Source organism: Typopeltis vanoorti, chromosome 6 (assembly GCF_054136105.1).
Source record: "Typopeltis vanoorti isolate ZY-2024b chromosome 6, IOZ_Tvanoo_1.0, whole genome shotgun sequence".
NCBI lineage: Eukaryota > Metazoa > Arthropoda > Arachnida > Uropygi > Thelyphonidae > Typopeltis > Typopeltis vanoorti.
Window position 1 is genome coordinate 57,222,162 of NC_143554.1, and position 18,785 is coordinate 57,240,946.

The 18,785-nt window shown below is 34.1% G+C and overlaps 1 protein-coding gene across 3 annotated transcripts in view; it reads left to right on the forward strand.

Annotated features, from left to right (window-relative positions):
* Gcn5 (Gcn5 acetyltransferase) overlaps positions 1-18,785 on the forward strand; it is a 470,342-nt gene that overhangs the window by 16,675 nt on the left and 434,882 nt on the right. For all 3 annotated transcript variants that reach the window (XM_090394171.1, XM_090394172.1, XM_090394173.1), the window contains exon 3: positions 10,343-10,524. In XM_090394171.1, the coding sequence (XP_090250297.1) occupies positions 10,345-10,524 (180 nt within the window). In that variant the 5' untranslated portion in view covers positions 10,343-10,344. The remainder of the gene's footprint in view (positions 1-10,342; positions 10,525-18,785) is intronic.

Below are 18,785 nucleotides of genomic sequence, written 5' to 3' on the forward strand. Positions count from 1 at the left end.
GTTGTATAGTTGTGTGTGTGTGGAACCACGCGATCTACAGTATCTGATAGTAGAGCTGAAAGAGTCAGGCAAATTATAGCAGAGTTATTGTTCATACGAAGAGGGTCCAAAGTGATTTCTTTTGACTCGACAATGCAGCGTTCTACCTCATCATGGCAAATGTGTAGGTTTGAAGTTGTTGTCCAATTTACTTCATGTTGGCGGCTTTCATTGTTCATGTTTATTGAAAACAGGACAAGAGAACGAGAGCTACTGCCCTATCAGGCCATGTCCTGATAGGGCAGTAGAATATTAAAATGAATATATATATATATCTGAAAATATTAGTTTGAATGACTATAATACTGAGATTAAAAAGAATAAAGTTTAATGCTGAGATACTACTAGTTTCGTTGAACAAAATTCAAGTTCTTCAGGTATCAAAGACAAAGAATCATGTAAAATAACAGAGACATAATAAAATTACATCAACAGAACTAATATAAAAGACCGAAGTACAGTTTAAAACCTAATTTTTTTCATAACATTATCTACCGAGTAAATATGTAAGCCTATATATATATATATATATATATATATATATATATAAAACTATCCATTTTAAAACTTCTGTTGAGAATTTAATGTTAGTAATACAAGTATATTGGTTAGCTTTGATATCACCTCACTCTTCATCACTATTCCCTAACACTTCATCACTTGTTATTACTGATCTGTTTTCCTTTACTATTTATTCTGGATATTTCTCTTGGAAGCACAAAATTTATAAGCAGATAGAGGATACCTCTATTCATTCTCCCCCTCTCATCCCCCTCCTTAGCCAATTTTTTATGGAATATTTTGAAAAACAAGCTCTTCACTTAGCTCCTTTCAAACCTTTCTGATTAAGATATGTGGATGATGTTTTTCCCCATTTGGCTTCATGGCCCATATATATTATTCTCTCCTCTCACCTCAGTAGTCTTCACCTTAGAATTCAGTTTACCATGGAAAAGTAATTGATAATAGTTTAGCCTGTCTTTAGACACCTTGGTAACATGCCTACCCAATAGTAGCCTGTCTCCTTTTCAGTATACAGGAAGCTCACCCATGCATTCACAAACTTTCTCATCACCCCCTCTCAACAATGTGGTATCATTAAAACACTAACCAATAGAACCTATAATCTTCGTTGCAGTGAATCCTCTCTTAGAGCAGAACTTAATCATTTACATGGCATGGTGTATATGATCAAGTTTGTTGTTAATGATACAGTTCCTACAGTATCAAAAAAATAATCAATCCTTCTTCTAATCCTTGACTCTCTCTTGAGAAAGAGTTTAATAATTCTGTATCATCCCCTCTGTCTGAGGCACTTGAGAAAAAATAGTCTTAAAGAAATACATCTCTGCATGACTTTCAAGCCACACTGAAAGCTTGCTACCCTTATTCCGTTCTAGTAAAGATCGGATCCCTCATCTCTCTCTCTCTCTCTGTGTGCCTGGAGTATTTGAAGTGCCCTATTCCTGCAAGTTGACCTATTATGGCAAGGCAAGAATATCAGCCAACATCTGAATGGAAGCACAAAAAAATACACCTGCAGTCATGATTATGGTCAATCAGGTCTTGCAGACCATACTTTAAATACAACTTATAGAATCAATTGGAAAAAGACCATGTGCTCCATTGCAGTAAATTTAGAAGAGAAAGACATTTTTGGAATCTGCAGTTGTTCTCAGAAATCAGCCTAATTTTAATTAACATGGTTTCATTAAACTTCCTAAAATATTGAAAACACTAATACTTGGAAATCCCTGTTTACATCCTAGGCCATCAACAGGTGTCCACCTAGTTAGGACTATGTAGTCTTTTGTTTGTGTTTCACTTAGTTTTGTGTGTGCGTGCATGCACGTGTGTTACAAGTCTCATATTGTACTCCTTGATGATGTCTCAGTGAATAAGATGAAAATATTTTTAATACTTTCTCAGTGCTTTTCACTCTATTAAGCTTCTAACATGAGATCCTCTCAGTGAATAAGATGAAAATATTTTTAATACTTTCTCAGTGCTTTTCACTCTATTAAGCTTCTAACATGAGATCCTCTCTATTATTCTCACAATATTACCTCCGCATCATCGTCTTCTTATTATGATTTCTTGATATGATTTCTTAATAAGGTTGCAAATTCATTTCACTTTACCATATTTGTTCTTTGAACTCTAGAGACACATTCAATACTTCATTTAAGCATTTTTTTTTTTTTTTTCAAGCTTCCCAAACAATGCTGATATCCTTTCCATTTAGTTACTGATATCAGTACAAGTCGTTCTCACTTTACGAATTCCTGCTTTATAAATTTTTATATTTACAAAAATTTTGGATCGGAATTTTCGTTTTAAATTGTATGCAGCAAAGGATGTAATGATTGTATGAATGTAATGATCAGTTAGAATGAGCCTCAGTCACTCATGAGGCTGGGAGACGTGTTGTTATTCATAGTTTTCTTCAGTTACATCTGATTTTTTATTTTGTTTTCTTTTTAACTTTCACTGTGATTGCAATAAGTAAAGCACATTGTCTCAAAGAGACTTTTGAAATGTTAATAGAAGCAACTGATAAAGATGGAAACTTTTCTATCAAAGAATTTTGGAAGAGATTCAACATTTTAGTAATTCATTCAGTTCAACATTGTTACCAATTCGGGTAACACGGAGTGCCTGGCATAAAGCTTCCAAAAAAAACTATGAAAGGAGTATGGCATAAAATTATTATTAAACCTCAGTTTAATGATTATTTTGAAGGCTTTGAAGACCCAACAAAGATTGTGAATTCTGAAACTCAAGCAATCTTAGGTATGGTTAATCAGTTGCAAATGGAAGTTTCAGAAGGTGATGTTAATGAGCAGCTTCAATCTCGCACTATGCAACTCTCACCCAATGATCTTCTTGAATTAGAGGAACAGGAAAGAAACAAAGAAGAAAAAGACAAAGAAGATAATTCATATGAAGCTCCAACTTGGTTTTTCACTTTAAAAGGCCTAGAAGAGGCATTTAAGCTTCACGAAAAAGCTCAAGCAATCTTTGAATCACAAGATTCAGACTTTGAACGATTTAGTAAATTTTCTTGTGAAATGAATAATGCTTCTGCTTGCTATTGAGCTATTTTAAATGAAAAGAAGCGAAAGTCAATGAAGCAGATGACACTTGAGGCCTTCTTTGAAAAAAAAAGATGTACCGAAGCTTCTTAACATATCTCCCACTACCTTGACGGCTGCCAATTCACCCGGTGATATAGAAATGAGTTAATTTTTTTTTCAAAGAATCTTTTTTAATTAAAAATTTTTCTTATGTTATTTTTTAAATATGTAAATCTTTGGGCAGTAAAGTCTTTTCTTATTTTTTAATATTCATTTTATATTTTAGGTATTCCTTCCTACGTACGTAACTATTGCTAATAGCATTATATCTAAGGCAAATAAACTCCCTCTTTACGAATTCCCAATTTACGAACGGTTGCCAAGAACCAATTAATTCATAAAGGCAGGAACTACCTATATTATGACATCAGCCATAGTATTCTTCTGAGTTAGTGATAACTTCCTGCCTTATAGTTCAGTAAGTAACCTTTCCTAATTGGAACATTCATATGCTTATCTACAGTATTTCCCAGATAAGTCCTGGATGATTGCTGTAACCAATTTGTGGCAAAACAATTTCATCCACTTGAGACCACTTCTGATGCTGTGATCAAATCTAACACTGTCTTTGAATTCTCTTTCATATGTTGCTTGAGAAAGTTATCTTGCAACCGTTTAATAAATTCTTCTTTTTATCATGAGTTGTTTTCTCTGCCAACTGGTCAGTTTGGATAATTTGTCACCCACTTAGTGTTCTTTGCGATAATTTGGTGAACTGTGAACTCACTTGGCTAAGTTTCTCTCTGTTACACACATTTACACACATTCTCACTGTTCCTCCTATTTTCCTGACTACATTAGGCTTCATCCCCAATAAATAATTTCTCCATTTACCCCTATTGCCATTCAAGTGCAGGCCAGGCCGTCCATCTTATCCAAGTCTTGGCTACCATCAAACTCATTTCACACATCTAAACAACACTCACCTATTTCTTCTACACAGCCTGCACGTTGAATAATTTGTTATCGCAGCCCTTCTTAACTCAGTACTGTCTCATCACAGTAATAGGCTAAAAATTTTTACTTTCTCACTCTTCTTTCTTGCTTCCAGCAATCCTTTCATATCCTTCTTTGTATTTACCACTACTTAAATCATTTGTTTTTATGAGTACTGCCATCTCTTTTACTTTTCCATTTCTCATTTGCATTTGCCCCATCTTTAGTCTTCATCCCCAGAAAACATGAAGTAGTGACTGTTAAGTGCCAATTTATTGAGCGAACTACCACCACCATATCATCCTCTCTTTTTCTTGCCCTCTGTATGGCTTACCTTATTAATATTCATTTGCATCTTGATAATCTCCCAAGCTTTGCTGTCTCTTATTTTGCTACATATTTTTCTTATGTGATATCACTCCAAGGAATTCAAGGGGTTATTACGGGAAAGTACATTATTCATTCCTCCATCTACCACAAAGCCCTTATACATCATCTACTCTCAAAATACAGTATGTTTTTCTTTCTTTATTTTATTTTATTTTATTATTTTTGTCTATAAATTATATTTGTTCTCAGGTTGATTTACCTGTATGCATCACAAAAAACCTGAGTTTATAGAATAAAAACCCTACTACCTTCCTATGAGATCAATTAACTTGCCTTCAATTGAAAAAGGCCATCTAAAGATTTCTCTTTTCTTGAAGAGAATCAAAATCAGCCCTTTTCTAATTATTATTATTATTACTGGCAACTCCATGGAGTCCTTAGACGGGAAAGTTCGTATATGTATTTACCTGTGTGTGGGGGTGAGGGGTTCGGTAAACTGAGAACGAAAGGGTGTCATTGGGAAGATGTGTGATTAGAGTATCTAGAAAAGGCAGGCTATTATTATTTTCTTTTTCTGTAGTGAACTGGATTCTTGGGTGCTGTCTGTTGAGATGGAGAAGGGAGTCTAATGTGTCTGAGTCATGTGGTGAAATAGAGAACACATCAGATAGAAGGTTTGAGAATAGTAATATCAAGAGCAAGTTTTTCGAAATGCTCTATATTAGTGAGAGGGGAAGAGAGAGGAGAGTCCATGACTGTACCCTCAATGTGTTTATAAATAGTACGTTTACAAATGAAGTAGCCAGAATGATTAAACTTCTCAAGATTTGGGAAACTCTAATTCTTAGACCTCCTGCCCAACACAGCTGAGGCTATCCAACAGTTCCCATAGAGGGTACCCCTCATAGGACTTCAGTCTAATATTTTCCACCTAGTGTTTTTGCAATTTTAATATTGTTTCCCCTGAATGTCTCAGACTGAGTTGAAATATAGGGTTGATTAAACATTTAATTATTTATATGCGCTGTATTTATTCCATTAAACTCCATATTAGTTCAAGCCAGCACATAAGTCTAAATAGTCAATAGTATAAAGCCTTGATCAGACAATATCTGGATTATTGTGCTTTGATCTGGTCACTGGGATTTGAAGGAATGAAGAAACTGGTGCAAGTTACCTCACCACTGCCCTGCATCAATTATAAGGATAACCAATACAGAACATTGGTGATGACCTTTTCTCATTTATTTTAATGATATCCAGTAAGTCAGTAGGAGTTCAATAAAGCAATTTGTGGTGTTGCATCTGATTTCATCTAGAAAGTTATTTTTTATTAAATAAAAAATATTCTATTTTATCTGGTCTGCATTTACTCTCCAGTTGGCATAATGTATTCATGTTAGTGGGCAAGCATTAGGACATCTATCAGAGCATGATGAATAGGAGACAAGGAGTGATATTTGAGACATTTAAGATTTAAGCTGTTAGGAGGTATTTATCTGGATTGGCATCAGATAAGGGTAAGGAACAAGAGGCTATTCCTGGAAGTTGTGGAAGGAAGTAGCAAGTAAGAAGTAAGTTTTTTGCTTGGAGAGTGCTAGCAGCAAGGAATGCATTGCATGAGAGGTGATGAGGTGTAAGACGGAATGAGTTTAAGGAGTGGTATGATACTTGTTGTCTAAGGCAAACCTCACATGATGAATTATGACTAGAATGATAATACTTTATATAACATATATAAAAAAATTGTGTAATCCTTTATATTTTCCTGACTCATTTATGTGGGATTTGATTATTATTTTTAAAGTTTTCAATGGATTTTTGTAATTACCAAAATCCTAATCTTGCATATATTAACTTTTAATAAAAATTTGTTTAACCAGTGTTTATTGTCTTTGAAATATTATGTTCAACAACATGCAGGCATAAAAATTAGTATTTTGTATAATTTCAAATTATACAAATTATTATTATTATTTATTATTATCTGAGACCTCTAGGGAATTCAAGGACTTATTGAGGGAGGTTATACATCACCCAAACCAACTGTCATACTTACCTTAAATTCATTCACATTAGATGCATGCACTATCTTTCAAGGCAAACTATTCCATTCACTCACTGCTCTGTGAGAGTAAAACCTAGCTGTTATCTCTTTCTTGACTGTGAACAAACTTAACTTTCATGGATGCCTCCATGTTCTCTCCCCCACCTTCCATAAAAAAGAAAACTTTCATTACACGATATCCTATAACATCAATTCAGAAGTTTATAGACATCTGTCATATTACCCCTCTTTCTGCTGTTAACTGCAGTCTGTAATCTGCATACTCACAATATGTCCGCATAATCTAAATCTCATAATCTGTATATAATTTTGTTACTCTTCTTTTCACCCTTTCCACAGCTTCTTTATCCCCTTGGAATCTGGGAGACCAAATCTGCACACAACAGTTCAGGTGAGGTCTTATCAAGGCCTTATAAAGAGGCAGAATGATTTCTTATCCTTACAAGTCAAGGTTCACTTCAACATTGCAATTATCCTGAGTTGTATTTGCAATTTTTGCTATTTGACCTTTAAACTTCAAATTCCTATTCACCATTGTGCCAAGACCCTAGCCTCATCGATTTCATGTAGCATAACTCCTCTAGTATAATATTCTGCTGGGAATTTCATCGCACCAAAATGTATAACTTACGCTTTTCATGATTAAATTGATAGCCATTTTTGTTTGCCCAAATTTCCAGCTTATTCAAATCATTCTGTAAGTGCTGGATATCAGTAGCATTCCTGATTTCCTTGCCTATCTTCGCATCATTGGCAAACAATTGGATATCTCCTGTTAGACCCTCCCCAATGTCATTAATGTATAGATTGAACAACAATGGCCCATGGATTGAAGTCTGAGGTAAACCACTAGCCACCTTAAATCTGCTTAATGATAAAATTATGCCAAACATTTTTCAGTAAAATGGATCAATTTATATCAGAATTGAAACTACTGACAAATTTTAGTAAAGATCCCATACCAAATTTAATTAATATCCAGCCAGCCAGAGTGGAATTATGGGTCTGGATAGATAGACAAAATAAATTTGATAGGTAATATATATATATATATATATATATATATATATATATATATTAACATAACATATTCATCATCATTATCAAATTCCTGACATACCCTCAAGGGGTGTACAGATTTATTCACATAAATCTGTGAACACTTTTTAGTCACTTTATAAAACCCTGCTATATAACACTGAAATATTTCCAAAATGGAGACTCAAAATTTCTTTATGAGGGCTTTTATTACCAAGATGAAGAAATAAAAATCAGTAGATTCTGCTAAATAAAAGTATAAAATGTTAGATTTGACACTAAACATGAAACTTCTCAAATAGTAAGCAGTTTTAAATAGTGATATGGATGGATTCAAAATGGGTAATTGGACAGCAAAAGTTATTAGTGCTGATGGTTCCACAAAAGATTTTACTAAGAAAGAAATGAAAGAATTTTTTTATCATTAGAGAAGCTGATTCATATATATATATATATATATATATATATATATATATATAAAAAAAAAAAAAAAAAAAAAAAAAAAAAAAAAAAAAAAAAAGGAAAATTTGGTCCTTGATAGAGATGTAAAAGATGTAAACAGCAGAGTTGGTAGTGGATACCCGACATATGTTTTAGGAAAATATGGAGAAAAGGACAAAGCTAATATGGTAAGTACCTGTAGGATTTCTGTTCAGGACATGGACTAGTCATTATAAACACTATGTCCTAACATATAGGTATACAAGTTCACATATAGAAGATACATGTTCAGGATACACAAGCATACATATCCTGAACATGTATACATATATGGGAAATTTAAAATAGGAAATGAACACCATTTATCATGAAGGTTATTTTCTTGATCATAAATTAGTAAATAATAATATTTTTTGGTTTACCGATCAAGTGTTGATCAATTTTATTAACTGAACCAACTAGTTTCGCCACACTTATCTGTTGGCATCTTCAGGGCTTACATAGAGGTTTAAACAATCTCATAATTATGCATAACTGCAAACTGACAAGAATAACTGTAAAAAACTGACTAGAATAATTACAAATAAAATGGTATCGAACGTGAGTGAAACACGTATCGCGTGTACAAGATCATCTAGCTGTTGCTGAGGAACTTTCTGTAGTTTGTATTAAAGTTCATTTCTTCCGTTTTTAAGGTTCTGATTAGGGTTTTCCATATCTCTGGGAGTATTAGGCCTTGATTTCTGTTAAGGTTGACAGTAGAACGGGCGACTGTGGCTGCCTCTTTGAAAATTCTTGAATGGTAATCTTCCTCTATGTAAGGGGAACAGCTTTTGTCCCACTCGATGACATGGTTAGTTGTAGAGAAATGAGACGATAGGCCAGAAATGTCCTATTTCTGGCCAAATTCTTGATGATTGGAGTAGGGCTCTAGTTCTTATTTGGAAAAAAAAAAAAAAAAAGCATAAAACCGAATGTGAGAATTGAATGTTCCATTGTGAAAGAAAATCATTGAGAAAGTGCAATCTAGGTATATGTCAAATTAGGGTCATTAGGATGAAATATTTGCTTTGCTGTATGACAAATAGTTGAGAAATTATGGGAATATAACCGTGATCTCTATATAAGTTTTGTACATCTCAAAAAATTGAATAAAAAAAGAAAGAAAGGAATACTAGTTATAAGGAGTAAATGGACATCATACAGTTAGTTTGTATTTAAGTTGAGGTCAGCTGTTTGTAGGAGCTACAAGAAGATGGTTGAATGTAAGACAAGGAGGCATGCTATCTACACTGCAATTCATTATATAGATAAATGAATAGCAGTGTTTGAACAACTGGATCTCATTATGAAGGAAAGAGCCATTAAACATGATATCCAAATTGGAGATCTTCCAGTTAGCTCTATTTTCTTGCAAGTGATGTTATACAGTATGGTACAAAAGAAAAAAAAAGTGCAAATTAGTGATGTGAGCAGTAACAACATTAGCTGAATCATGAAAAATGAAGATATGAAGAACTTCAATATTGCTGGCCTTGAAGAATGTACAGGTAGAACTAATGTAAGGTGGTATAATCACTTAAACAGAATGGAGAGGAAAGGCTAGGAGAAAGAGGAGAGATATGATAGAAATCTATAAAATTCTGAAAGGGTGTTGTAGGATATTACTTGATGAAAATTTTCATTATACAGAAAGGTTGGAGAGGATGTGGAAGTTAAGTTTGTGGTTAAGAAAATTGTTCCATTCACTCATAGAACTGTGAGTGAGTGGAACAATTTTCATGTTGAGGTCATGAGTGCATCTAGTGTGAATGTTTAAGGGGGGAAGCTGGTGTGATCTCCCTCAATGAGGTCTTTGATTCCCTGGAGGTCTGATGATGATAATAAAAGTGTTTCATGCCAATGGTAGAAATAAAGACCCAGGCTAGGACCAAAATCCAGCAGATTGATGTTAGAGGTGCATGAGAAGACAACAGGATGATGAGGATACATTATCATAAATTTGATAATGAATATGACATCCTTATGTCATATTCATTTTAAATTGCTGTTTAATTGTCATCCTAGTGAAAGGATAACAATTTTAACTTGATTGTAATATTCTGGCTGAATGCTTTTAACATCATCCAGTCATAACAAAGTTGTCTCTGATATAGCATCATGATGGAAAAGATCTGGATTATGTTGCCGTAACCCTTGCTTATTATTACTGTAGTATTTCTGTCTCTTTATGCATAGATTTTTAATTAAGATTATGAGATTATGAATGTTTTCTTTTTTTGCAAGGATCCAAGTGTGCATTGTTATGCATATTATCTGATTTTTTTATTTTATTTTATTTTTTTTAATATAGAAATGGCCAGTACAGTTGGATCAGAAGATACTCCTTCCACTACGCAAAGCCAAACTCAGGTTGGAAGTGGAGAATCAAACCGGCAAAACAACTTACAGAGGATTGCTCATAAGAAAGCACAAGTGAAAAATTGGCCAAGAAATAAAAAACTTGAGAAGTTAGCTATATATTCTTCCTGTAAAGTATGTTGATTTGTATTCATGATTTATTACATACATAAATGACTCAATATTTTAATGTAGCTTTTCTTTTCTCACAGTTTCCGATAGTACAGCATTTCGTTATTACTGATGCTTTATAACTAGTCTATTAAGTGATGTGTGAATTATTATGGAATTAAGTACTGCATAATTAAGCTTTCTCATCTCTCACACAAAAATGGACAGTGTTATTAAGCAAAAGCATTAATTTATGCATTATATCCTGAATCTATTTAGACATGATTTATCTTATTAAAAAAGTATGAAAAGTATCCAGCCATGTTGTCGTTGATAAAATTAGATTGTAAACAGCATATAAACAGTGCTACACCTCTTTCCAGCAATCTAAGCAAGAAAGAAAGACTACTCACATGAAATTCCTTAAAAACAAGATTTTGATAGCTATTTCAATTTGAATTTCATCTAGGATGCAAAAAACTTTTATAAGACCATTTTAACTGAAAGGTAAGTTTTTTTTTCTTTTGAATACTTGGATTTTTCATGCTGCAAGATAGACAAATCAGCCAGAAGGATGCATACAATTACTTGATATAACAGACTCCACTCATACAGCTGTGACATGCCATTGAGCCTAACATACTGAGATATATCAGGAGATTGATGAAGATAGTGCCACAGTTATACTTTGTTGAAAATGATACTTAGAAAATGAATTTATTAGTATCAGATGCCAATAAAGTCTACTCCCCCTGTAGCAAACTTATAGGGATTATGGAATAGTTTGTTATGCTGGGTAGTTTGCTATTACAAATTCTTCATCATCATCATCAAATTCCTGCCATGTACCCTCAAGGGGTGTACAGGATATGATAGTACTACATGAAAAAAATTACATCATTATTAATTACCTATCTACAATTTTCCTCCAAATCAGCCTGTTACTTGTCAACACTCCAACATTATCAGATCTTATATTTCTATCATCTAAAGCACTTTGTACCGTATCAATCCACCTATATCTTGGTCTTCCTCTGGGTCGTTTTGCTGCCAACCTGGCAGAGAACACTTGTTTTGCTAATCTTTCCTCGCCCATTCTGTTTAAGTGACCATACCACCTGAGATTAGCTCTGCTAACGCATTCCTGGATGCTGACAATGCCAAGTTCTTTCCTAATATCCTCGTTTTTAATATGATACTGCCATTGATGCCATCTGTTCACGCCTATAATCTTTCTCAGGAATCTCATATCTGTGGTCTCTAGTCTTTGGTCAAGTGTTTTACTTCTGACCCAGCTCTCAGATCCATAAGTTAAAACTGGTTTGAACACTGTCTTGTATACAGCTAATTTAGTGTTCTGACTAATTTCTCTCTTATTCCATATGAATTTATTCAATTGACTTCCCACCATACCAGCTTTGCTGATTCTGTTGTCTATTTCTATATTTAATTTACCATCTTCACTAAAAATCGTGCCTAAATAGCTGAAATGTTTTACTTGTTCCACAGGTTCTCCATTCACACACAGTTGACATTTTCAATGATTCTGCCTATTTTCATTGTCTTTGTCTTTTTATTGCTGACCTTCATACCATATCTATTACAACAGCTATTCAATTTAGTCAGAGAATCTTGCAGATTTGTAGCGGATTTATTTAGAAGCATAACATCATCCGCATAAAGCAAAGAGCTGACATTAACATCTCCAATTTTGATATCATGTTTAATACCACTTTCCTTCATAATGTGATCCATATAGATAATGAATAACAGAGGGGATAATGTATATCCTTGTCTCACACCAGATTTCACATTAAACCATCTTCCTGTACTTCTTCAATTCTAACTGCTGACTTACAACTCAAATAAAGACTAAGTATTGCTTGATATAATGCCCCATTGACACCATATAACTGCAGCGTATTGAATAGCTTCTCTCTTGGCACATTGTCATATGCCTTTTCCAAATCGACAAAACTTAAATACAGATCTTTGTTATATTCCCATGCTTTCTCGACTATTTGTCGTAAAGTGAAGATCTGATCCTGACAGCCTCTATTTGGCCTGAATCCAGCTTGTTCTTCACCAAGCTTTTCTTCCACAATTCTTCTCAACCGTTTCTCAAGTATACTTGCATAGATCTTGCCAGGAACACTCAGTAGGGAAATACCTCTGTAATTCTCACATGTAGTTTTATTTCCCTTTTTATATATGGGTACTATGAGAGCTCTACTCCAATCATCGGGAATTCGTCCCTCTGTCCAGTCTTTCTGAACTATGCAGTGCAGCCACTGTAAGACTCTTATACCACCATACTTCAGCATTTCTGGTCGAATATCATCTACTCTGCTGCCTTTCCACATTTCAAGCCTTTGATGGCTTTTTCTACTTGAAGTATGGATATGTATTCCTGACTGCATGCCTGGTCATTGTTTTTTACCACTGTGCTGTCATCACTGCTTGTTTCATTTAGCAGTTTTTCAAAGTAATTACTCCATACTTCAAGGATATCTTTTTCTCCTGTTTTCATGTCACCTTTATCATCTCTAATTCCTTTTATAGCACTCTTTCCTCCATTCTTAAGCTTCTTCAACAACCTCCAGAATATTTTGCCACCTTCTTGATATTTATTTTCTATATTCTTGCCAAAGTCCTCCCATGACTTTTGTTTAGCTAGTTTTACACAGTGTTTAGCATTCTTGCATTTGTCTCTATATTCTCTAAGAACACAAGCTGACTTATTTGACAGGAATTTTTGGTATGCTTTCTTCTTTTCCTTCACTGCCTCTTTAACTTCCTGTGTCCACCAGGGAGTTCTGATTTTTTTATCCTTACAGACAACCTCACCACATGCCTCTCTGGCAGAATCAATCAATGTTTTCTTCAGAGTTTGTCACTGAATCTCCAAGGTTTGATTCCTGTTCTCAAACTCTTTCATTTTTTCTTCAATAATCTTTGTGTATTTTAGTCTACAGCTCACATCTGAGAGCTGCTCAACTTTTATTCGCTTTAAAACTTTCTTACATGTTATTCTTTTCAATATGAAATTCAATTTTATCCTGCTCAAGACTAAATAGTGATCACCTCCAATTTCAAATCCTCTGTACACTCTGGTGTGTTGCACCAGGGAGAAAATATCACTATCAACAATAACATAGTTAATGAGACATTTCTTATTCCTTGCCTCTTCTCTCCATGTGAATTTGTGCACATTTTTATGTTGCAACATGGTGTTAGTAATAACCAGTCCATGTCCTGAGCAGAAATCCAACAGATATTTGCCATTATTATTAGCTTTGCTCTTTTCTCCAAATTTTCCCAAAATACTTTTGTATGTCTCACAATCATTTCCTACTCTGCTATTTAGATCCCCAACAAGTGCAAAATTTTTGGCTAAGTTTCATAGTCATTGTCAATACAATTACAGGAAAACTCAAAAAAGAACAGTTTAATTGAAAGCACGTGATATTATATGCAATATCGGCTGCAGGAGTATAGCTCCATCTGCATTAATAGATATTCAAAATAAACTACAATAAATTTATTTAATTAATTATTTTTAAATTATAAACAAAATTTAATTACAATTATGGAACATGAATGGTGAGTACCGGTTAATATAACTTCCCAAAATTGAGAAAGAAACCTTTTTCAATTTTGGGAAGCAAGATTGAGATAAACAAAGTTTCCTCAGTACCTGGTTATGTCCCTTCCATCATGTGGTCTGTCCTTTTCCATATATTTCCCCTCCCCCCCATGCTCACACTCAGAAACTTAGTGTAATTATATCATTTAAAAAATGATCATCCCTTAAAGTACTAAAGGTCATCAAAAAGGCCATCAATAATGGTTAATAAATTCTATGTAACAGCCTAACCAAAAGGGAAAAAAAATACTAGTTTGGGAGTTGCCATTCCATTTAAGAGATTTCAGAAGAAAATAGCAAAGTACTAATAGAAGTCCAATTTTAGAGTAGTTTGTTTTCAAGTAACTAACCTTCCTCAAAACTTAGATTTATCTGTTCTTCTAACAATCCTTTTTCCCTGTTTGCTTACCCAGGATTTTGTAAAGTCTTTAGCACCTCTTCAATTATCCACATTGACAAATAAAAAGAAAAAAAAGATCTGCAAAATTTCACATCTCCACATGGAGAAGACACAAGAAAAGCCTCATTGACTTAGTCATTGTTGATAGTGATATCATCATACTGGTTGGATACAAGAGTACAGAAGATTTGAAATTGGAAGTGACCATTACTTAGCATTAAGCAGGATAAAAATTGATAACATGTTGGAAGAACAGTATGTGAAAAAGTTTTAAAAAGAACTAAAGTTGAGCAGGTTTTACAGATAAATTGTAGACTTGACTATACAAACATTATTGAACAAAAAATGAAACAAATTGAAAACAAGAACCAAACCATGGAATCTCAATGACAATCTCTGAAGAGGACATTGATTCAACTCGGGAGGTATGTGGTGAAGTTGTCTGCAAGAATAGAAAAATAAGAACACCATGGTGGAAACAAGATGTAAAAGAAGCAGTCCTAGATGAAAAGAATTCTAGTAAATATGTTAGCAGATGCGTTAAAAGAATACAGAAGAAAATTTAATAGAACTAAGCTATGTGTAAAAGTAGCTAGACAAAAGTCATGGGAAGACTTTGGTAAGCGTATGGAAAATAAATACCAAGAAGGTGTCAAAATGTTCTGGAGGCTATTGAAGAAGCTTAGAAATGGAGGAAAGAATACTGTAAAAGGAATCAGAGATGATAAACTTCACATGAAAACAAGATAAGGATATTCTAGATATCTAGAGTAATTACTTCAAAAGACTGTTAAATGAACCAAGTAGCGACAGAACTGTACTAGAAAATTTTCAAGAGGAATGCGAAGCGGAATACACATTAATATTTGATTTAGAAAATAATGTTGAAAATTTGAAATGTGGAAAGGCAGCTGGAGTAGATGATGTTCGACAAGAAATACTTAAGTGTGGAGGTATAAGAGCTTTGCAGTGGCTGCACAACATAATTCAGAGGATCTGGTCAGAAGGTTGAATTCCTGATGATTGGAAAGCTCTCATAGTACCATCTGTAAAAAAGGGAATAAAGCTGATTGTGAGAGTTACAGAGGAATTTCTCTACTAAATGTTCCAGGTAAGATTTATTCAAGCATACTTGAAAAGAGGTTAAGAAAGATTGTGGAAGAGAAACAAACTTAGAGAACAAGCTGGGCTCAGGCCAATTAGTGGTTGTGAAGATCAGATTTTTATTTTAAAACAAATAGTTGAGAAATTGTGGGAATATGACAATGATCTGTACTTAAGTTTTGTAGATCTAAAAAAGGTATATGACAAGGAGCCTAGAAAAGAGTTTTTCAAACACTACAATTATATGGGGTAAACAGAACAACATTATACAGAGCAATACATTGTCTATATTTACTTTGTCAGTCAGCAGTTAGAATTGATGGAAATATAGGAAAATGGTTTCATGTAAAATCTGGCATACGACAAGGATGCAGATTATCTCCACTCTTAATCCTTTCTTTTAGGCTTACACGGTGATCCGAATGAACTCAGACCACGCACTCAACACCTTACACCAAATCAACTGGAAAAGCACCTGCTCCTTACACCACACAAAAACCTGGTACGAAATGAAATTTAAGGAATCCTGCGAAATACTGATAAACCACCCAAATATCAATAACAAAGATGGCATGAAAATTCCAAGGATCTGGATGGCACACATTCAGCCTACCTAATATGAAAGATCCAGCATAAGTCAGGACTCTAGCCAATCCGTAACTAGTATTAGAAACCATTCCATACCAACTGGCTGGAATGATGTTAATATATATATATATATATTAGACAACACTAATAATAGGACTCTAGCGTTGATGTATAATTTTTTATTTTTTATTTTTTATTTTTATTATTTTTTTTTTTTGTTTCACCAGAGGTCAGGCCAACAATTGTGGTAGTGGTTGGTCAGTGTCTTTAACGAACCACTTTGATTGTAGTATAGCTTGTTTCCTGTGTATAGTTGTATTCTCCAGAAGATGACCTTGACATAAAGGTTGAAACGTCGAATGTAGATTTTAGTTATATTAAACTAAAGTTTTTATTCAAACACGGTAGTTGTCTCCATAATTTTCAAAAATGTATCTCCACTCTTATTCATCATCTATATGGATCACATTATGAAAGAAAATGGTATTAGGGGCCTAATATTAGAATTGCAGACGTCCAACTTACCTCTTTGCTTTATGCAGGTGATGTTGTACTCCTAAGAGCACATCTACTGCAAGTATCCAGGATCATCATCATCAAATTCCTGCCATGTACCCTCAGCGGGGGGGGGGGTACAGGATATGGTAGTACAACATGAAAAATTTACATCATTACTAACTTCCTATCTACAATTTTTCTCCAAATCAGTCTGTTACTTGTCAAGACTTCAACATTATCAGATCTTATATTTCTATCGTCCAGTATTTATATTGTCCAGTTCCCCCATTCTCATATTGCACACATTACTCTACTTGAGATTGCCTGGCATTCAAGAAGATTAGCCTCGTATTTTGTGTTTGAATACTATGGCTACTCCTTCTTTTCCTTGATTGTCATTGTCTGAATATAACATTTTGTATATATTGCTCAGAAAGATCTCACCAGGTTTTGTCTTTTTTGTTTCAGTCACACCTATTATGTCGATCTGGTACTTATCTAATTCCTCAGCTAACTCCATTTCTTTGCCATTCAGGCTTCTTATGTTGATAGTACCGATCTTTAACTCTGGTGATGTTGAGTTGGGATATGCTTTCAGATTTGTTCCAGTAGCTGACTTTTCGCTGTTTGCCCTGGTTCCCTGGCAAAAACAATGGGGAGGCCTTGTTTAACTGGACGGCGCCCCAGCCAGCATGAAATTTTGTCATGTTGTACCATCATTTTGTATATTGATGTAAACCAATAAGAATACAATTTGGTTGGCTAAATCCCAAATTGCCAGCCCAACCACGAGAAGGTGAAGATTGGACATTAGGTCAGAGGCCCTGGTCGGTTCTCTGCATTCCTATGTGGAGGTCTCCTCTCAGTTATACCGCTTTGACCCTTAAGCACTCCTTTCTCTTAAGTTTCTAGGATTCTCTGACTAAATTGAATAATAGCTTTAACAAATTTGGCATGAAAATCAACAATAAAAAGACCAAAACTATGAAAATAGGCAGGAGCATAGAAAATTTCAACTGCCTTCTGAAAGGCGATCATATAAAACAAGTGAAATATAGCTATTTAGTCACAGTTTTTAGTGAAGATGACAGTTAAATCTGAAAATAGACAACCGAATAAGAAAAATTGGTATATGATTAATAGCCAGATGAATAAATTTCAATAGAATAAGAGAGAAATTAACCAAAACGTTAAATTAGCAGTATGTAAGACGAAGTTAAAACCAGTTTTAAGTTATAGATCTGAGAGTTGGGTTAGAAATAGAGCACTTGATCAAAGACTGAGACCACATATGAGGTTTCTGAGGAAAATTAAGGGAGTGAACTGATCGTCCCAATGGCAGAATCATATTAAAAATGAAGATATTCAAAAGGAGCAGAATGTGTGAGCAGATCTAATCTGGGGGAGGGGGGGGGGAATGGCCACTTAGATGGAATGGAATTTCCTACCATCAAGCAAAACAGGTGCTTGATGGCAGGAAAGAGACCCAGAAGAAGACCAAAGTCTAGGTGGATTCATTCAGTCAGAAGTGCCTTAGAAGCATGAAATGTTACATTATGGCAATATTGGAGTGCTGACCAGTAATAGACTAATTTGTAAGAAAATTGTGGATAGGAGATTAATAATAATAATATAAGCTTAATCATTCAGTGTTGTTATAGTAACCTGAACACCTCTTGGGGATACATAATCAGGAAATTGGTGATATACAGGTAACCCTCGTATAACACAGATGTCAGGTTCCACAAAAATGCCGTGTTATATAAATCGCATTATGCGAGACTCAGATTACATAGAAAAAGTTGGGTTAGGTTCCGAACCTCCTTTTTTTTTTTTTAAGATTATATGAACAATGACATATGCAACAAAAATATATTTTTATTTAATTCAGGTAATTCATATAAGTTAAGAAAACATATAAACTATGAAACAAATACATAGTATAAAATTATAAAAAATTATAAATTGGACGTAAACTTCATTGCACATAATACATAAATGTTTTAGGCAAAATAAAATAAGCTGCATATTTTAATCATCATCACTCTC